At 37.3% G+C, this 22700-nt stretch overlaps 1 protein-coding gene across 1 annotated transcript; it reads left to right on the top strand.

Moving 5' to 3' along the window:
- Positions 1–5489: 5489 nt before the first annotated feature.
- LOC308383478 (macrophage mannose receptor 1-like) lies at positions 5490–21801 on the top strand (the record flags this gene model as incomplete). Its single annotated transcript, XM_080861452.1, has 31 exons — positions 5490–5568; positions 5762–6118; positions 6358–6528; positions 6670–6825; positions 7572–7694; positions 8137–8274; positions 8367–8549; positions 9586–9740; positions 10387–10500; positions 11133–11248; positions 12786–12934; positions 13024–13223; positions 13401–13537; positions 13793–13865; positions 14022–14175; positions 14322–14360; positions 14922–15085; positions 15196–15257; positions 15730–15830; positions 16067–16212; positions 16319–16427; positions 17521–17645; positions 18207–18230; positions 18553–18655; positions 18919–19151; positions 20242–20407; positions 20508–20675; positions 20754–20873; positions 20968–21138; positions 21428–21457; positions 21551–21801. The coding sequence occupies 31 exons, from the start codon at positions 5490–5492 to the stop codon at positions 21799–21801; spliced, it is 4317 nt and encodes a 1438-aa protein (XP_080717578.1).
- Between the last annotated feature and the right edge of the window lie 899 nt (positions 21802–22700).

Here is a 22700-nt window from a genome sequence, read left to right as displayed (position 1 = left end):
GTGTTCATTTTACTTTGACGGTCCCTTGTCTCATGTCTGTTTTTGTGTCCAAATTCAGGGGAAGGATGCTCCGAAGGATCCTACCTACGTCATGTAGGTAGGATCCTCGAAGGCTGGGTATGCAGCTAGAAGCAAAAGGAGCTAGAAAGACTTTATCATCATCGCCGGCATGTTTTGTACCTTAGGCTCATCAGAGACAATCAAACAATTTTCTTTAATTGACACGCATTTAGGAATTACTTAGCTAATTTCATGAATAATTTCAGCGAATGAATTATTGCCGGGGTGTTGTGCCAAAAAGTGTTTGCCTGCCAAAAACTGATTTCCAATGTTTCTGTGTGTATTTTTATGTGTGATATCTTTATCTATGTTGGTAAATAGACTTCAGTGAACAGGGTTTACAAAGGGGTTATATATATAATTTAAAAATGACCTGTTTTTAATTGCAGACTGGGATTTCTAATCAATTTAAAGGTTTTTAAGCATACCTGAGACCAGAAGTTTTGGTCTAGGCTGACTGATAAATCTGCTTCCCACTTTGCAATAAGAAGGGATATTGATTCATCTATTTTAGAAAGTGTTCTGTATATTTTAGACAATAATTTGGGGGATTTAAGAGTAAGAAAATGTACCGCACTTGGTGGTGTTTGTAATTCAACTTGACCGAGGTTAAATTTCTTTTTTACTATGGATTTAATTTGTTGATATTCTAAAAATCTTTTCTTGTTGATCCAAAATTGTATAACTAGTCTGTCAAACGGAATAAAGTCTTTTCCTTCTAATATTTAATTCCTTTATAACTCCAATCTGGAAAATTAATCATATTATTGTTTTGTAATATGTCAGGGTTATTCCAGATAGGTGTACGTTGGCATGGGATTAATGAAGACTCCGTTATTTTTTAGAAACTCCCACCATGCTGTCAGAGAAGAGCTGATGTTGATGCTTTTAAAGCATTCATGTCTTTTGATGTTTGAGCTGATAAATGGTAGGTCTGAAATCTCTAGATTATTGCATAGTGCCTGTTCAACATCTAGTCAGGGCTCATCTAAGAAGGTATGTTTTAACCATCCTGAGATGAACTGAAGCCTGTTGGCTAAGAAGTATTGTTGAACGTTAGGCAGATCTAGTCCTCCTTTATCCTTGGTTCTTTGTAGTGGTTTTAAGCTGATACGCGGGGGGTTTATCTTTCCAAAGGAATTTAGAAATATACAAATCAAGAGATCTGAACCAATCTTGTGATGGTTTGTTTGGGATCATTGAAAATAAATAATTTATTTTTGGCAAGATCATCATTTTTATAGTGGCGACCCTTCCCATGAGTGATATGGGTAGAGATTTCCATCTAGTCAGATCGCCTTGTACTTTCTTTAGAAGTGGGATGTGGTTTAATTTAGTTAAGTCTGAAAGCTTAGGAGAGAAATGAATACCTAAATATTTAATATTTCCAGATTGTAGTGGGGCAGAAGAAGAATTATGGAAGGAGCAGTTAATGGGAAGAACTCTAGATTTTGACCAATGAATTGAATAATCTGAAACTCTTGAAAACCTGTTTATTAGTGTAATTACCTCAGAAAGGTTGGTTTGTGAGTTTTGGAGAAAAAGCAATACATCATCCGCATAGAGACTGATTTTATGTTCTACGTTCTTACATTTTATGCCCTTAATTGTTGTAGCCTGTCTAAATGCTGCTGCTAGTGGTTTGATAAAAATTGCAAACAGTGAAGGGGAGAGTGGGCATCCCTGTCTGGTGCCCCTCAGGAGACAGAAGCTGGAGGATGTCTGGTCATTTTTTCTGACACAAGCTGTTGGGGAATTATAAAATATTCTTATCCAGTTTATGAAAGAGTTTCCAAAACCAAATTTGTGTAAAGTTGCAATTAAAAATTTCCAGTTAACTCTGTCAAATGCTTTTTCTGCATCTACAGATAATATTGTGGTTTTAGTGTTTTTACTGCATGAGTAGTCTATTAAATTAAGTAATCTACGTGTATTTGTTGATGAGTGCCTGCCTTTTATGAAACCAGTTTGGTCAGGATGAATTAAAAGGGGGGTTATCTTCTCTAATCTTTTTGAGAGAGCTTTGCAGATTATTTTGAGGTCTACATTTATAAGGGATATTGGACGATAGCTTGAGGGAAATAAAGTGTCATGATCCTGGGTCCTTTTGACCCAGCATTTTGTGTTTTCTCTTCGATTTTGGTTCTGTTCTTCCTTTGTTTAGTGTTTACTCTGTTCTGCCCGTGTGTTCCTGTTTTATTGTGAAGGTCTGCGTCTTATGTGAGTGTTTTCAGTTTGCCTCCCTAGTCTCGTTATGTTAATCACTCCCAGCTGTGTTTCCCACCTGTGTGTAATCTCCCTGTGTTCTCTGAGTGTATTTAAGTTGTATTTTCTGTCTTAGTAATTGCTGGTTCGTCTGTGTTGTTTCCCCTTGGTCTCCCTGCGTCTTCCCATATGTATTTCTCCGGACCTCCCTGCATCCTCGTTCTGGTTTGTCTTATTAGTTTACCCAGTTTAGGTTTCCAGTTTCATGTTTTGTCGCCACCGCTGTTTGTACTTACCCACCCCTGTTAATAAACACTCACCTGCACCAGAGCTGCTGCCTTTTGGGTCCTTCCTACATTCCACACGGCTTGCCCCGGCAATCCGTGACATAAAGGGTCTTTGTCTGGTTTTAGCAGGAGACTAATGTTGGCAGAATACATATTTGGTGGTAGTCTGCCATTTTTCTTGATTTCCTGCAACATTCTGTGGAATACTGGTGCCAAAATTGTCCAGAATTCTTTGTAGAATTCTGCAGGATAGCCATCTGGACCTGGAGCCTTATTATTGGGCATACTTAGCGCTTCCTGGAGTTCACCTGGTGTCAGTGGCGAATCCAGTGCCATTGCTTGACTGTCTAGTAATTTTGGAAGAGTAGACAAAGAGTAGACAGTAGCGAAATAAAAACAACAAAACAACTCTTTGTAATTGCACATTTATTAAAGTGTGTTCTTAAGAATTATCTTCTTGATAACACAAGTTATCCCATGTCTTCTGGCCTGCAAGGCGGTGACTTTCCCCTGCAGGCCCATCTTCTCCAGAATTGTCCTGATCACACACAACAAATAGGAGAAGAGAGGAAACCATGGCAACTATGTTAATCCCTAAATCCAAAAGTTTGCACAGGATAACATAAGACAAATACCGTCTGGACATCACAGGTTCTGTACAGCAAATAAAGTTGTACCCAGTAGCCACCTTACAATTTCTGGGCCGATACCAAGTCGTTTGGTATCGGGCCGTGAGAGTTGAGGCTCGGTTGTGAAATTGATGGTTTTCAGGGTTTTTATCGTTAATTCGGTTTCCCTGGGTCTTTTCCCGTGTTGTAGTTGTGTCTCTTATTTCGAAAGAAATATTTACATGTTACCATAGCGACCAGAGAGCGTTAAAGGGCAGAGAGGAAGATGTTACTCTCAATGTTGTTCGTGCATTTTCAGGAGGATGCTGCTAATAAAGTTGCGCAATTACACAGTGAATTCACATTTATTGTTATATTTACAAAATACCACAGTTTTTGTCTTGGTCCTATCATTTTATTTTGTTGTTTTTTTCCACGACACCTTAAAGGCCGCTCCGTGTCTGACATTAAACCGGTCCATGGCACAAAAATGGTTGGGGACCGCTGCTATATAGCATGAGGGTTAATAAAACTGTACTCATATGAATATGATGTGTAAATTGATTTATTCTTGTACCTCCATGCCACAGTGGCTGAATTCTTCACCCCAGTGAAGAGGTGATCATTTTCTCCTTGTTTTAATAAAATGAGCCCTTTGGTCTTTGTTCCCTACAACATATCACAAAAAGGTTAATTTGCAAAAATCAAAATTGGCTGTATGGAAGCGGTAATATAGGATAAACTGTGGGACCCACCTTACAAGCTAGTTTACGATTATTTTAATTTAAAAAAAAAAAAAAAAAACACGTCTATGCAGATGCCCACTGCTTAACAATACAACCACTATAACAATTTAACTTTTGTACCACCAGATGCTTCATTTTAAATCATGCTTTTTATTGGTTTTTGTTATTTATTGTCTCTGTAAAGCACTTTGAATCACCTTGTTGTTGAATTGTGCTATTTAAATAAACTTGCCTTGCCTTGAATTTGGACACAGCCTGTGGCTGTATCTCAATTCAGGGTCTGCAGCCTTAAAGTACGCAGCCTCAATGATCCTCAAGGGCCGCGTACGTCCTTAAAATTCAGGGAAATTAAGGACGCATTTGAGGGCCGCATTTCGAGCAGCCTTCAAATTGGGACAGCCTTCGTTGCGTCGCGGTGACATAATCGGCCTTAAAATGCAGCCTTTAAGGCTGCAGACCCTGAATTGGGATACAGCCAACGTCTCTAGCCTTGTCTCCCCTTAGTCTCGTCAAGTGTGATAAGTCCCAGCTGTGCTCTCCTCCTGTGTCTCATTCCCTTGTTATCCCTCAGTGTATTTTAGCCCTGTGTTTCTCTCTGTCAGTGTTGTGTCGCCCCCTCATGCTGTGTGTGTGTTTCCCTCTGTGCTCCTAGTCTCTTGTCTCCAGGTTTCTTAGAGTTTAGTTTTAGTTTCTAGTTTTAGCTTGTTTTTTGCAAGTTTATTGTTTTCGGAGTTTTGTCCTATAACTGCAATAAAGCAGCCTCTTAGAGTTTACTCCTCTGTCTGAGTGTCCTGCATTTTGGGTCTTACATCTTGCCTGCCCCAGCTGTTTCATGACAATTACCCTATGCTTGTAATTATCAGTAATAGCTGCTCTCCGGAACAGATGTGAATCATGTTTGGCTATGCTTATGTTATGTACGGCCCAAAATGGCTTAAGTACCAGAACGTGGTAAGCTCTAATATCGACCAGTAAGGGACCACCACACTCACACTGCAATGGGGTACACAAGATTTATTTTTTCCCTCAGAGTCAAACTACTGGCTGAAGACACAACTCTGGCCGCAACTGTTGCAACTCCGCAACACTTAAATCACAATCTGAGTCCCTGTATCTTTCTAACACAACTGATGAATCACTCAGATGATGAAAACCTATCCTAGCTTCATGTCGATATCTACTCAGATGACTACATGACAAACTATTCTGTATTTTTATTGTTAGTGTTTTCTTTAGGGAAAATACTGTACACCACAAATTTATGTTGAGTTTTTGAGTTTGTATCTATCATAGTTGGAGAGTTCACTTACATGTATCTATAAAGTGAAGTTTTAACTTTAATTAATATTTTACTTTTACTATTTCAACCAAAGAGTTTCAAGGTTATTTATCTACACTGTTTGCTCAGTTGTCCTTAGCAAAATTCACAGTAACTTTCCCTCCCTTCTTCTTGTGAAACATCACTCATCATGATGAGGCAAGACAGGATATATAAAGACTCATGGTCGACAATCATTGCACAGGACCTAATCACATGTTTAGGTCCTGTGCAAGTAGCTCATATAAAAATATAAGACATAGGAATGGGAATACTAACAATGAGGATAACTTCTACAGCTTTTGTACTTCTCATCCAAACATTTGTCTGTTTGGCTTCAAATGGTACTGTAATCCAACTATTAATTTTATTTTTTTTCCTAAGCCTTTTACAGAGTATCGTGCATAATTAATGTCCTGCCTATCTGTACTATATGTAAGATTGTTATGTCCTCTATTTCTCTATAATCCTGTATAACCTATTCTTTATTTTTTACATCTCCAACAGTACTGTTTTTCAATATTTTTTTCTCTACAGATTCCCAATTTCAACTAATTAACAGGGCCACTGGTTTTTGTTTGGTAAAATTAAATAACCACTGCAATGACATTCGCTGGACATCTGGGGATCGACTTTTGGTTCAGAATAAGAACAAGTGCCTGGGTGTTCAGGGAAAAACTGTGGGCAGTGAAGTAAACCTGTATGATTGTGATGAAACCAGTGAGCTCCAAAAGTGGGAATGCATGAATGAAACTGTGATCGCTCTCAAAGGCCAAGAACTTTACATTGACCTCACTGCCGATAACACAGCCGTGCTCTCAAATAAAGTTGTGCCCAATAGCCACCTTACAATTTCTGGGACTTCCAGCGGTGCTTGCACAAGAACATATACAGGTAAATGAAATAAATAAAAATACATTGTAAAGTAATTCATGATAACTTTTATGGAAATAATATTAGTGGCATAATAAATTTGTAGATTTTCATATTTAGTTCCAAAATAATTGTAATGCAAAGATAGTGTGTCAAATGATTACAAGATGTTGATAAATGATAAAAGTATCATTTTGCTTAAACTATTCAAGCTATTCTTTGTTCTTTTCTTATATGTTTTCCTTATTTTGGTCCTTCAGAACTTTACACCATTGAAGGAAATGCAGCTGGGAGGCCGTGCATGTTTCCTTTCTTTTACAAAAGCAATTGGTATTCGGAGTGCACTGCATTTGACTCTCCAGGGAACCGTAAATGGTGTGCGGTTGAAACAAAATATGATCATGAACTCTGGGGTTACTGCCCAACTAACTGTAAGTACACAACAAATTCTAATACAGGTTTTCAGAGTAATAAGCAGAACCTGGACATCCAAATTTAAATGTTGAGGAACGCCATCTTGAGGTACAAGTTCAGTGTAACACTATAATACCTTAACTGTGTTTGTGTCACAGCCAAAGAAACCTGGAACAAAGACCCTACAACAGGAGCATCTTATCAGCTGAACACACAGTCAGCGCTGACCTGGGATCAGGCTGATGCCAGCTGCAAACAGCAGAGTGCCTCCCTGCTCAGTATCAGCAATCCTCATGAGCAGGCTTATATTTCAGGTAAGGAGACAAGTCTCCACACTACACTGAATATATTGAAAACAAAACATTTCATTTAAGCTGAGGTTTGACAAATAGCTAAAACTTGAAACATTAAAGTTACTGTGTTAGGGCTATGCGATGTGACCAAAATTTTGTACTCCAATTTAAGACATTTATCATCACAACAACGAAATATATATATATCACAAAAATTTTAATTTTTATGTCAATTCTGTGAATCTTGGGACACTCAACTTGCTTGAAGTGTTTTCAGCTGGGCGTTGTGTACCTGGAGTCAAGTGTTAGGGTTTAGACATAAGTTGTAACGGCCACCATTTTCTTTGTGAGTATTTATTACACGGCGTGCTGCTGGGAAAAGCCTGTTCTAACGTTTGAGTCTAAGGTTTATTTTTTAGCACCTAAAAATACACATATTATGCATATTCTGGCACGCTGGGTTTACCGTCGTTGTTGCTAACCACAACGCGTAAAAACAGTTGCTTGTCCATCCATAGTGTAGTTATTTTAAATATAAGAGAAAGAGAGAACTTTAAGAAACTAATATAGCCACTACAGTGACCATCAAAAGGATTTAAAAAATATTGCCGTAAACAGTTTATTTTGCAAAACCATGAAACAAATGATAACGTAATATGTGGTCTGTAGACTGTAGACACTGCTCCAGCTGATGATTATGTTTTGAGTATTACACTTGGTAACTTTTGTTTTCTCTGTCTCTTTTGTCTGTTAAACTCTACTGACAGCACTATTAGGGGCAAATTGGGGACAGGAGTACAAGCTCTGGGTTGGACTGAGCTTCCAGGATTTAGATTATGTGTGGAAGTGGTCTAATGGGAATCCTTATGCATATCTGAATTGGGATTCAGGTAAGTTTACTTTCAAGTTTCAGGAGCTTGTGTTACCATTCTGATGATAATTTATCTTACTATTGTTAAATTATCTCATCAATTCATCTTGATCATGTTTGCCATCTGTTTTATTTATATAAGAAATCTTGTCTGTTAGCAATTAAATAATTTTTTCCCTATTTCTTATAAATTTCTTCCACATGGGTGTGCTAGCCACACTGTAACCTTTTACTGGTCAGCAATTTCAACCACTGCTAAATTATTGTGGTGGCGTTGTGTGTCACATAACCTTGTCACTCTTGGGTAGAAATCATAGGCCTTTACTTCTTTTCCACTAAAACTAAAATGCTCATACACAATACACACCATGCTTCTAAATATCTTGAGAATCCTGTGAATGGAAAGTTGCCGAGTCTCATCTCATAAGTGACAAGTTTCATTTACCATCACTGCTCCGTAGGACATCCAGTTTCTAATCCAGGATATAAGTGTGGAATTATTGATGGCGCTGTTCAGTTTTCTTGGCAAAGTTCAAAATGTAACAAGAAACTGGGATACATCTGCTACAGTGAAGGACCTTTGGATGCACCTACTGAAGGTATAGAAAAAAATCCCTTCTCTACCCTTCTCTTAAAAAACTTGATTGACTCTATTTCTTTGATCTTCTTCTTTTGTTCTTTTGGTTCATAGCTCCCGAGAGTGGATTTTGTACAGCACCCTGGATCCCCTACAATGGCCACTGCTTTTACCTTTATCGTAATGAAACAAAAAAATGGTCTGATGCTCAGAAAGCTTGCGGTAAAGAAGGAGGAGACCTAGTAAGCATTCGTAATGTGGAGGACCAAAGCTTCATCATCTCTCAACTTGGATATGGTATGGCAATAAAAACTTCTGAGCACCATTTGCATTCCTTCAACATAATCTTCACACAAGACTTCATATCCATCTTGTTGGTAATTTCCCCACACGTCTGCCCTTTTAAAATGAAATATTTTTGAGGCACGATCTAATATGATTATGTTGGTATGTTTCTGGATCAACCAAAGTAATGTTTGTCCAGGTTTAACGTTGCTTGTTATCAATCACATTGCAGTGATGTCATAGTGTTGCGATGTGGAAACACCATCACATCGCACACCAAACTCTAATCCTAACCCCATTACCCAAACCACGATCACATACTGATGCCCAACTCTAATCCTAACCACTCCCTTTTCTTTTCCAAGTTGAAAAGCTATGACATCATAACAATGTGATTGGTCAGTTGCAATTTCAGTCCTGGACCAATATTATTATGTTGATCCAGAAACAACACCAACATAAGTTATTGCTAAAGTTCCAGGAAGTTTTCAGCTTGTGTTTAAGTCATAAGAAGTTGCCTCTCCTTTATTTTCCAAATGTCTAAGTTGGGTTGAACATCACACTCAAAAGTTAAAGACACACCAAACCCAGATATTAATGAACATCTTATAGCTACACACTTCATAAGAATGTGAGCAATCTTTTCCTAGGAAAGAGGTCTACTGCTGTAGTTTCAATGTACAACTCTCCTCCAACTTAAGAAAATGCAGTTCTCTGACAACAGGTAATAGTCATTTCCAACTGTTTGCCAACAGGTAGACTTCCTCTTTATAATAATGACCATTTGTCAGTTGTTAGTTTTTGGAATCGACTAATAATTTGGCAGGTCTTTATGCCTATCTCTTCATAAGCATTTAATCACTTCCTGTTGTTTTCTGATCCCTGTATCACTGCACATCTCACATATGATAAAGTTTCCAGCAATTCTGGCAGACAACAATTAGCAACAGTCTAAAATTTAGATGTAAAAGTAACAACTAAAAAGTAGCAAATGAGCAGAATGTATCAAGAAAATTATACAACAATTAATGTTATTTTCTGTCTGCAGCATCCACTGATGAACTCTGGATTGGACTAAATGACAGGAAGAGAGAGAGGCTGTTTGTCTGGAGTGATCATTCTCCTGTGAGTTACACTAGCTGGGACTCTCAGGAACCAACTGTCACCTCTGAACAAGAAGACTGTGTTCTGATCAGAGGGGAGGTAAGGTGCACAGTGTGGGAGTGATTATTGATGATTATGACACACCAGTGTTTTTCTGTAAAACTATGCAGTTCTGTTAAAGAACACTCTCTCTAAACCTATGCAGCTATGTATCACACCTTACTTCACAACATACAGTATACACATATTGGCCAAAGTAAATTTCAAAACCTTTGCCACATGTTTAGTCTGGGACCTGTCTTTAAATCTCTTCTATGCACATATGTATATAAGCACATATTTCCACTATATTCTAACAGTGTGAGAAATGTATTGTTTCAACATCATAAACATAAAAAAGGAAATGTTATGCAGGAACTTCTTGTAGGATTGTTAGGAAGGCAATTTAAATCAGTTTCACAGCAAAAAGATGATTTAGCACTCTCTGGAAGCTGCCCTGCTACTGCTCAGCCTGCTAGTAGATGAACCTATGGTATGAATTTGAAAGTCCTATGTTACTTCCTCTTTGAGTTATCGCATTCACATGATTTTTGAAACAAACAAAAGAAATACAATAAAAAAATAAAAATAAAAACCCAGTCATATCAAAGAGTATGAGGCTTTTGTTTTATGATATGCACCGCAGCCTGTCTATCTCTTGTTAATTTCAGTTTCCACATATATTTTGTTCTTTTCATTCTTGCAGAATGGAAACTGGGCTGACCGTGTGTGTGATGAGAAACATGGCTTTATCTGCATGAAGACAAGTGACTCTGAACCCTCTGGAGATGAAGTGAAGCTGAACGCAGGCTGCAAAACTGTATGTGAACCTTTCATATATTTTCCAAAGAATGTCTGCATCTGGTTGGTCTGAATGCACACATTCTGTTATCTGTTTCTGTTTTGTAAAGGCTGTTGTATATTTCAAATGGCACAATGTCTAAAGCTACTTTTGTGCCTGTGGTCCAAGAAATAGCTGGGAAACCAGCATACACGTGGGATATGATACCTAATCAAATAAATTGTATTTGGATGTTGTTTATAGGAAAAACAATTAAGAAAAAAAAGCAGGCAGATTCTCTTGATTAAATTAGCACGTGGAGTGAGTGGAGTAAGCTATCTCAGGATAATACAAAGTATTATCAAACTTTAAATTGTACATTTAAAATTTTACCCTAGTCTTAAAGTGTATATTTATTTTTTACTCTTCTTATATTTATTTTTGTGTTTTGCACTGAATGTAACTGGAGTCGTCTCGTCTCGCTATATACTGTTCTGTATATAGCAGAGATGAAAATAAAGTTTACTTTGACTTTGAAGTAGTCACACTGATGCAGAGTGATTCTGCATGTGGGGTCTTTCTTCTTGCTATCACAAAAAGATATGTACACAAAGACAGCATTTAACGACAGGCTTGAATAGTTCCTCAACTGTTGTTTCTCTGCGATGCAGGGTTGGAAAAGACATGGATCCTACTGCTACTTTGTAGGGATTGAGACAAAGACGTTTCATGAAGCCAACGATGACTGCAAGAGCTCAAACTCTTATTTAGCTGATGTTTCAACTGGGTAAAAAAAAGTTTTTATGATTCCTAAAATTTTTACCATAAAAAAAGGTAATATACAGTGGTGTAAAAAGTGTTTTCCCCCTTCTGATTTCTCTTGTTAAATCACGAATTAACTGTGATTAACCACATTTTTTGTAAAGTTGTGTTCAGTTTCACTAAATACACTCATGCCTGATTACCGGCAGATCTGTTGAATCAAGAAATCACTTAAATAGAACCTGTCTGAGAAAGTGAAGCAGGCTAAAATATCTGAAAAAGCAACACACCATACCACAATCTAAAGAAACACCTGAGAAATAAGTTCACTAACATCTGTCAGTCTGGTAAAGGAAAAGGTTTCAAAGCCATTTCTAATCTAATCCATTTCTGATCTAAAACACACCAAAAGTCCACCTTTTAATGGTTTAAGAAAAACAAATTAAAACATTTGAGTCATGACCTAAATCCAATTCAGATGCTGTGGGATGATGTTAAAAAGATGGTTCATGCTTGAAAACCCTCCAATGTGGCTGAATTACACCAATTCTGCAAAGGCAAGTGGGTGAAAATTCCTCTACAGAACTGTGAAACACTCATTGCCAGTTATCGCAAAAGCTTGATTGCAGTTGTGTCACGGTCCTGGGTCGGTGACCCAGTGTTTTTGGTTTTGTACTTTTACTTTTGAATTTACGAAGTATGACTGTTTGTTTTGGTTTCTGTCCTAGTATTTCAGGTTTCTAGTTTGGTAGTACTTCCTGAGTTCTTGTTTTTAGGTTTTGTTATTTGGTTTCCCAGTGTTTATTCTGTGCTCCCTCTTCTCTGTGTTCCTTCTGTCTGTCCATGGTGTTATTTTGTCTGCTCATGAGTCTGCGTCTGTTAAATTCTGTGTCTCGTCTGGATCTCTCTGTCTGTCGTGTACTTCCTGTTTACTTTGTAGGTCTGTGCCTTATGTCTGTGGGTTCAGCTTTGTGCTCTCCCTGTCTCATCAGTGTAATCAGCGTCAGCTGTGTCTCCCAGCTGTTTCCTCTTAGCGCTGTTCACCTCTTGTATTTAGTGTCTGCGTCTTCCCTGCTAGTTGTCGTGTTCTACCCTCACTTTCACTCTGTGTTCTGTTTGCCAGCCTGCCCACCTGTTTAGTTTGTTCCGTATTCACAGTTTAGTTAGTTTTTTGTTCAGTTTCTTCCCAGCAATAAAGCTGAGTATTTTGAGTTACTTCTGTCTCTGTGAGTGCTGCATTTTGGGTCCTCTCTTCCTGCCTGCCTGCACAAAGCCATGACAAGTTGTTTCTGCTAAGGGTGGCCCAACTGCTTAATAGGGAGCAATCACTTTTTCACACAGTAGGTTTGGATTTTTTCTCCTTAATAATAAACGCCTTCATGTTAAACTGTATTTTATGTTCACTTGTGTTGTCTTTGCCAAATATTAAAATTTGTTTGATGATTTGAAACATTTAAGTGTGGGAAAAATATTAAGCAAATCATCAAGGGGATAATCACTTTTTCACACCAATGTATCAAGTTGCAGGCAGTCTGTAATCTAACGTGTGTAAATATTTCCAGGGTGGATAATACTTTCCTTGTAAGTTTGGTGGGGCTGAGGCCAGAGAAACACTTCTGGATAGGTCTCTCAAACCTGAAAAACAGAGAATATTTTATGTGGACCAACAATGCCTACGCGAGATATACTCACTGGAACACTCATATGCCAGGTAATGAAACAATCTCATGATCTATATGTAAACTATAGTTGGCAGGTGTCTTCACAAATGACAGCTAACATTTTCTTTTATAACACAAGGTCACGTGCAGGGTTGTGTTGCTATGGCAACTGGGCATTCTGCTGGCCTTTGGGATGTGTTGCCCTGTACCAATAAGGAAAAATACATCTGCAAACACCTGGCAGAGGGGGCAGCTTTAACCCCTGCTCCACCAACCACTGCCACACCTAACTGCACAGATGGATGGATTAAGATGCAATCCAGAGGCATCTGTTATAAGGTGCAGCATGTCTCTCTCTCTCTCTCCCTATGTGTGTGTATATAATTCTATTGAACTTATTCATAATAGGGATGACATAAAAACAGAGATGGCTGCCCAAGTTTAGTATATAGTTTTAAATGTACAAATATTACCAAAGCTTCAAATCACAATTCAGTTTCTTATATTTTGTTTAAGATCTTTCCAGAGGCTTCAGAAAAGAGAAAGACCTGGTACGAGGCTAGAGATTACTGCAGAGCCATTGGAGGAGACCTAGTCAGCATTCACAGCGGTGCTGATTTACTACGGACATACAATAACATCTACAATCATTGGTATAGTGTTTTCTGGTCTACAGTTAGAGCTACATAAGATGAAAATGTTTTGTATAGATTTTTATCATTACAAAAGATTAAAAATACAGTATTTTTTATATATACAATGTAATTAATTACTGATGTAGAAGCCACCCCCATTTTATCCTCAATGATTGTTCAATGATGGTCATATTTTTGCAGACTAGTGCACCATTCCTCCAGAGAGTGCTAAATCAAGTATTAAACTTTGGAACATACATTTGTCCATTATAGGCCTAATCAATACTGGATTGGACTTAGTGCTCCTGACCCAGACACAGGTTATGTATGGAGTGATAGATCCCCGGTGAGTTTACAGTTTTTAACTCTCTACAATGGTTTATGTAGCCTAAATGATGATAACGATCAAGATGATGATTATTAACATTAATAATGTTACAGCTACTATTACAACTGATACAAATACTACTACTATTAATAATTATCTTGTTTTTGTATAAAGGTAAACTTCCAAGACTGGAAAGATGGAGAACCAAACAATAAAAATAACGCTGAATTGTGTGTTGAAGTAGAACGCGTGTATTGGGATAACATTTTGCTTTGGAGTGATGTGCCCTGTGAGAAGTACAATAACTGGATTTGTCAGATCCACGCAGGTAAAGCATGGTCACAGTTCTAAAATTCCTTTGCAACATATTTTTGAACTAGACATTTATTGTTGTCGGCCTCATGTATTCTCACAATGTCAAGCTGGAGGTGGTCACTAGTAATTCAACACTATTTTGTTTTTATACCTTTACAGGAGTCACCCCAAAGCCGGCTCCAGACCCTGTCACCCCTGGTATGTTGAGGAATTTGACCACATTGGCGGTCAGCATCTTTACATGACTTTTGACTTTCTATTATGATTACCAGGCCATGAGGCATACTATGCTGACACGAAACTAATGGATGCTGATTTACTGCATGGCGAATATCTGTGGCCAAACAGTATTATTAATTTTGTTTTTCTTGTAGAATGCCATGTAGAATTATATATGATAACTCATATAATACATTGTTTAATGTAACCCAACAACAAATCCAAAATATAAATAGGAACCTAAAGTTGCTCTTCTGAAGTCTCGTAAGATAATGAGATATTGGTTAAAAAAACAAAAAAACAAAACATCTGTTTACCTGATTGATACAGTATGAGTATAAAACTTACAGTGAAGAAAGTGAACTATGTAGTGTGAGCATAAGATCAAAAACATGCAGATTTTTTTTACTTAAAAATTGTTCACTTTAAAATCTGCTCATCAGCTATATTTACAGTGGGTTTTTTTTTTCCTAACATAGTACTAGTTTCCTAAATTCAACCAGAGAACCACACACATGCACATTTCTTATCTATTCTCAGAGTATAACACGACCTCTGATGGGTGGCTAGAATGGAATGGGGCTCAGTATTACATTAATGAAAAGGCGATGGCCATGGAGGACGCTCGTACGTTCTGCAGACAGAGGCATGGTGACCTGGTATCTATCAACAGTGAAGCAGAAAGGATATTTTTATGGAAACAGGTAGGCAATGGCATTTGTAAAAGATTTACCAAGGCAATGGGTAAGGTGTAACTGAACAAACTGAAACTTCCACACAGACAGTTTTACTATGCATCCATGCTTTTGTGCAGATTTCAACAGGTTATGAGAATTCTTGGATTGGCCTATCTGTAGATCTTGATGGAACATTTCAGTGAGTATGAATTGATTTATAAAATTTAAATGCAACAAAATAAACTTAAATTTATGTGACACCATGTTAAAAATAGAGAGTACTTAGTGCAAGGCAGCATGCCAGATGTACGAGTATACCAGTTTTAATTTCATTTAATCATATCTTGATTGTTTGATATAAAATCTGATGGCTAGTATACAGAGACAAAATTACCTATTAACTACCTAAATACATATTAACTGTAAATTGTGGTTAATTTACATTTCTGTTTGTGATCTTTAACTTTTAATTAATATTTGTAAAATGAATCAGTTACTATTCCAGTTTGCTATCTTTCTTACTAACTTAATTCAGGTACTATAACTAAAACCAAAAAACTGTGACTAAAAGGAAGAAGGCAAAGAGTACTTTTACTTAAACCAGTATGTGACTGTGTTGGTAATATAAGTTTTTACAGACATATTTAAACCATGTGTCTTTTTACATTAAGGTGGATGGATGGTTCTCAAGTGGTGTTTCAAAGGTGGGATGAAAATCAACCTGAATTCAAGAACTTTGATGAAAACTGTGCTGTCATGACACATCATAATGGTGAGTGTACCGAAATAATAGGTATAGCCATAACAAGAAGAGCCCATAGAGAGTTTTTAGAGCACCTCTACAACCATGTATTCTGATCATGATTCTGCTTATTACATAAACTACAAGAACTGATAGCTGGCTTGTGTGATATCAAAACTGATTAAAGATAGAGTTGATTTGATTTTTTAAAATCTATCATTCGAGTTGATTATATGATTAATTTACTATACTCAAATGGCCTGCAGGATTCTGGCATGACTCCAACTGTGGGCTAGAGTATAAGTCCTTTTGTAAGCGCAGCAGCTCAACTCCCACAAACACCACTGCTGCAGTGCCTACAGTGTCCCCAAAAGGTGGATGTCCACCCCCTTGGAAAAAATTTAACTCTAAGGTCAGATATCTTTCATGTCTTTTAATTTTTCTGTTATTTACTGTTGAAGGGATATGTTCTCAGTGCTTGGAACACTATATTGATCTTTTTCATGTTTCAATTTTAGTGTTACAGCACAATTTTTAAGAATCAGAATTTAACGTGGCAAGATGCAAGGGAAAAATGCAAACAAAAAGGTGGACAATTGGCATCTATTACTTCAAGACAGGTGGAAGGTTTGTTTCATTTTCATTTTACTCAAATATGTATTTAGATCTTGTGAACTTCTCCTCTTATGTGGTCCATTTACTGTCATTGCAGATATCTGTTCTTAGTAGCTAAAATTACCACTGAATTTCTGTTGTAGTGCAGTTCTGGCATACCTACAAGTTAGAACTGATACCACGGTGCACTTTAGCAAGAAAATACAAACATGAATCAATTTTATTGAAAAGTTCCATTTTGGTCTCATCTGACCAGAGCACCTTCTTCCACATGTTTGCTGTGTCCCCCACATAGCTTGTGGCAAACTGCAAACGGGACTTCTTATGGTTTTCTTTAAATAATGGCTTTCTTCTTGCCACTCTTCCATAAAGGCCAACTTTGTGCAGTGCACGACTAATAGTTGTCCTATGGACAGATTCCCCCACCTGAGCTGTAGATCTCTGCGGCTCGTCCAGAGTCACCATGGGCCTCTTGGCTGCATTTCTGATCAGGGCTCGCCTTGTTCGGCCTGTGAGTTTAGGTGGACGGCCTTGTCTTGGTAGGTTTACAGTTGTGCCATACTCCTTCCATTTCTGAATGATCGCTTGAACAGGGCTCTGTGGGATGTTCAAGGCTTGGGAAATATTTTTGTAGCCTAAGCCTGCTTTAAATTTCTCAATAACTTTATCCCTGACCTGTCTGGTGTGTCCTTTGGATTTCATGGTGTTGTTGCTCCCAATATTCTCTTAGACAACCTCTGAGGCCGTCACAGAGCAGCTGTATTTGTACTGACATTAGATTACACACAGGTGCACTCTATTTAGTCATTAACACTCATCAGGCAATGTCTATGGGCAACTGACTGCACTCAGACCAAAGGGGGCTGAATAATTACACACACCCCACTTTGCAGTTATTTATTTGTAAAAAATGTTTGGAATCATGTATGATTTTCATTCCACTTCTCACGTGTACACCACTCTGTATTGGTCTTTCACATGGAATTCCCATAAAATTGATTCATGTTTGTGGCTGTAATGTGACAAAATGTGGAAAAGTTCAAGGGGGCCGAATACTTTTGCAAGCCACTGTATCTCAACCATAAATCTTTGTCTACATTTTCAGTGTTTCTACTGTCTCAAATGGTTGATGCACCTACTACAGACTTGTGGATTGGTTTATTTCGGTCACAGTGGAAAACTTACTGGACTGATGGACAACCAAAGTCATATACCAATTTGGGTAATAATGTACGTGGGATAATCTAAATATATACATTAACTAATGAATAATTAAATGAATGAATTATAATAATAAATTATTGTGTTTCTCTTTCTGAGAAAACATTATACTCATTAAAAGTGAACAACCATAACTATATGTGCAACCTCTGTAGGGTCCAGGTATGGCCTCATGCTACCAGTAGTGACACTAACTCTAGTCAATGACAAAACTAGTGAAAAAACAAAGAGAAAGATGAGCAGGGAAAAAAATGTGAGGGTAAACCATTCCCGTTTTGGAGGGTGTCTCACTGTTGCCTCACCAGTGCACCTGTTGATAATGTTATTAACAGCAAATCAGCTGAAACCAATTAACAGCCTTCTCTGCTTATTAAATGATCAGTATCCCAGAACTTACACTGACTCGATGCTATACTTTGTTTAAAAAGTGTTTCTTTAACTTTGAGCAGTGTACTTGCACCATGTAGATACAGAATATAATTACCTATTGTGAAGGGTCAGATACTTAGAAATAATCTATAACTGTATATTCTTGTATAAATATTTAAAATCTCTGTGTTTACATTGCAGTATTGGTATTGGTACGATCAAATGGTAAGTAGTTTTTAAAACTTATTTGTAAAGTACAGTGACACTTTATGGCATGACAGTTTACAGTTCTTGTTGTATTTTACAAGTTCTACAGTGACAGAACTACTATTTAATTATTTATCTGTTATTTATATAGCTATATATTATGCAAGGGCACTCAAATGTTTGCATGTTTAAATAAAATAAGAAAGAAAACTTTCCTAATATAATCTGCTCTGATGATTAGACAGTAACCAATAATACAGTATATTGTATGTAGAAGTATATGTAAATTCCCTTTGTCACCACATAGCATCATTCTGTTGACCCAACTCTGTTTCCACAGGAAAACTGTTTTGTGATCAATACCAAGCCTTTGGTTGGTATTGGGAAATGGATTCAAAAGTCATGCAATGACACCAATGGATTTATCTGTCATCGAAATCTTGGTGAGTCCATTTCTAACCCCAGGCCTGTTGCCACCCAACTTCAGCTGCAGCTTCATCAGACTCTCTAAAACAACTAAAAATATGTTTTGACTTTTTTAGTCCTATAATTAATATCTATATCTATAAGTGATATATAAAATCTATGATCAAGAGTATGATTCCACATTGACAAAAGCTGTAATAGTTTTAAGAGTACCGTAGAGAGGTTTGTTATGTAAAAAAAAGTCAATAAATAAAATTGTTTCTATTCTAATCCTCAACAGACACATCTCACCCAGATTCTCCAGAACCAACAATTTCTACTAACTACATCAAAATACTCAATGATTCCATTAAGGTTATTCCTCAACAAATGAATTGGGATAAAGCTGCAGAGTACTGTAAAAATGACGATGCCCTCCTAGCTAGCCTGAGGAATGAGTGGATGCAAGCTTATGTTGAGCTCATGGCGCTGAATCTCAAGGCTCCTCTTTGGTTTGGATTACACAAAGTGCAGGTAAACTTATAAAAACCTAGTACATAGCTCAATAATAGGTCAACCAGTTTGAAACTGACTCTGGTAAAAATTCTAAAACTTACCTATGGGTACAATAAATTGTTCCAACAAAGATTTTATCTAACTAAATAATCTGTGATTATGAGAATGAAATTGTCATTGATGGATAAATATACTGGTCCAGTTATTTATCCACTCATTCAGTTATTTATCCAGCACAATTTTTGCATGATAAATTTGAACTGAGATTGTGATCCATCCTCTTCTTATTATCCAATATAAGGATGTTGGAGGATGGAGCCAGCCTCAGCTGACATTTCTTATTAAAAGTCTAGAGCTAGCTGATGTTGTGATTCCGTTCTAGCTAGAAATGCACCACACCAATGGGATGGTTTTCAGTTTTTTGGCCGCAATAATAGTCCGTTAATGTAATAGTGACCAGTATTAACCTGTTACCTAATGTCAGCTAAATCTAGCCATCCCTTTTGACAATAAATCTTCCAGCATTAGGCAAACACATTTGAAGTTACTGTGTGTTTACATTCTGTACTCTCAATCATGGTTGGAAATGGCTGACTGTTATAAAGCACTGGCTAACTTGACTACATTTAAGGAAGGTACCAATAAATGTGATGTAAAGAAGCAGTTGCACGTAACACCAACAAACTCAAGAACACTCTTAAATTCGGCATTCATTAAATAAGCAGTGTGGCAGTGCAGCATCCCTGCTCCAGCAGGGAGATTCTCTGTGAGAGGAAGGCATGTTGAGCAACAGCACCTCTTAGAGTAACTGCATGTCTCTTTGGATTCTCCTCCGTGTTCTTGAGACTGAGCTGGGAGACACAGCAAACCTTCTGGAAATGGCACATATTGATGTGCCATCCTGAAGGAGCTGGACTACCTATGCAACCTCTGTAGGATTTTTTTAAGCAGTATAGATCACCATGCTAGTTTAATTCAACTGTTTTAACAGAAAGAAATCTCTTTTTATTGACTGTTTTACCCTCCATGCAGTTAAGCTTACTAAGGCAGATATTCCTGAAAACCAGAAAATATCGGTAACTGCTGTCTCATTAATCTTTGCTTTCAGATCAATGGTTCTTTCAGATATGTTGATGGATGGCATTTAATATTCAGTCGATGGGGTACAAATGAACCAAGAAAGGACAGAAGCTGTGTATACATGGATGTGGATGGAAAATGGAAAACCGCTCACTGTAATGAGACACTAATGAGTGTTTGCATGAAGTCTACAGGTACGACCAAACACACACACAGTTTGAAAGATACTGTTTTGACAACACAGTTTTAAAAGAATGTAATTAATTGATCCCATTGACATTACCTCATTCACAGATGTGCTGCCAACAGAGTCAACCATTTTTCCAGGAGTTTGCCCTCAAGACCCAGAGGCAACAATAGAAAACAAGAACTATATCTGGGTACCATTCAGGGGTTATTGTTATATTTTTATTACAGAGCAAACAGACTGGAGAGAAGCATCCACCACCTGTGTGGCACATGGTAGGCAACCTATGTGAAAGACACGTTTATGCAATAAATTGCTGTAGTTTTCATTAACAACTGATTTGTTTTGTTAAGGTGGAATGCTTGCCAGCATTGAAGATTCCTCTGAGCAAAAATTTCTAGAAATTAACCTGAGAACTTTTCAAGATGGCTTCACATCTTTCTGGATTGGCCTGTTTAAAAAACAATACAAAGGTGATTTATTATTTTTGCTATGTTCTTTAAAAATATTATTTTGGGAAAAAAAATTACATTTTTACATCTCTTTTTTTTGTCTATTTGCCTGCAGAGGAATGGCTCTGGGTGGACAGAACAGCCATGGGTTACACTAACTGGGCTGAAGGTCAACCTTTTAATATGAGCTTTGGATCGCGCACAGGAGAGATTAGTACATCAGATGGGACATGGAAGGATATCGAAATATGGGATTATAGACCTTACATCTGCAAGACACCAAAAGGTAAAGTAATCTTTATTTATTGCAGTGTTTTTCTTTTTTTCCTTTTTATAATGCTGATTCAAATCAGTTGTAAGACTTTGACTGCATACATAACACAGTCATATGAATCCAAAAGCTGAAAGAAATACCTCTTGTGGGTCAGAATCTTGAGTGCACAGTCAAAATTAGATCCATTTTTAAATGCCTGTTTACTCCACAAGAATCTTGAACAATTTATTTTTACTTTGAAATGAAGTAGAGCTACTTTTTTTTTTTATAAAGTATCTTATTTGTTCTTTTTCTTTTGCAGTATTACTACCAACGCCATCACCACCAGCCCGTAAGTAACACCTCTTTTATCTATTTATTTTATGTAAAATTGTTACAAATGTTTTTTTTAGCTGATTACCATCTACTTTTTCACTCTGTACAGAAACTGGATTACCTCATCATCAGCGTGTCTATATAACCACTGCAGTTGTGTTAGTCATTACTGGGATTGCAGTGGTGGCAATCACTGCTGTCTTCATCTTTAAGAAATTTGGTCATCAGTTACCCGCCCCTAACACCTTCGATAACCCGCTCTTCTTCAGTAGTAGGGTGTCACAGCCTGAGCAAGCTGACACCAGTATACTAGTAGAGAATGCAGCAGAAGAGAACACTGGAGATTTAATCAGTATGTAATTTAAATATTTTGGGCTCATTTGCATGGCCCATATGATTTCCTAGTATGTTATAAAAATTTGAGCTGAGGTGGCAGCAAGTAGCACATAATGGCTTACTGGAAAATAAAAGGTGAGAATCATCTCATATTATCATATTCTGTGAATGTAGGTTACATAAATGCTGGCTTTTGTTATTTCAGTTATGGTTAGGATAAAAGGTAGGGTAAATGGAGTTTAATGCATGTCCTAGTCAACAATCATATATGCATGCAGCAACCTGAAATATCAAGACAAATCAGGAAGGATCCATGGTTTCATGTTGCTGAAATTAGATTCTAACCATACCATCCAAATTTCACAACAAGAGCTCAGACTCACCAGACCAGGCAACATTTTTCTTCTATTGTGCAAGCTGACAGGCTGCTGTAGTCCATCTGCTTCAAGGCTTTACATGTTATACATTCAGAAATTATTTGAGTTACTCTTGCCTTCCTGTCAAGTTGTAGTAGCATCATCATTCTCCACTGACCTCTTACATCAATGAGGCATTATCATCCACAGAACTGCAGCTCACTGGATATTTTCTCTTTTTCAGACCATTCTCTATAAATCCTAGAGATGGTTGTGTGGAAAATTCCAGTAGATCACCAGTTCTTAAATATTCAGACTATATACACTACCGGCCAAAAGTTTTAGAATACCCCAATTTTTCAAGTTCTTTATTGCAATTAAATTTGTTCAAGTCCAATATATAGCTTGAAATGGTACAAAGGCAAGTAATGAACTGCCAGAGGTTAGAAAAAATGTAAGGTTAACCAAAACTGAAAAATAATAAACATTTCAGAATTATACAAACAGGCTTTTTTCAACGAAGACAAAATGAGTCAACAATTTAAAGCTGTTCTGCAGCAATGGAGG

Source organism: Rhamphochromis sp. 'chilingali' (assembly GCF_963969265.1).
Source record: "Rhamphochromis sp. 'chilingali' genome assembly, chromosome: 16".
Classification (NCBI taxonomy): domain Eukaryota; kingdom Metazoa; phylum Chordata; class Actinopteri; order Cichliformes; family Cichlidae; genus Rhamphochromis; species Rhamphochromis sp. 'chilingali'.
The sequence above is the reverse complement of the archived record's forward strand: the minus strand, read 5'-3'. Positions and strand labels throughout refer to the sequence as shown.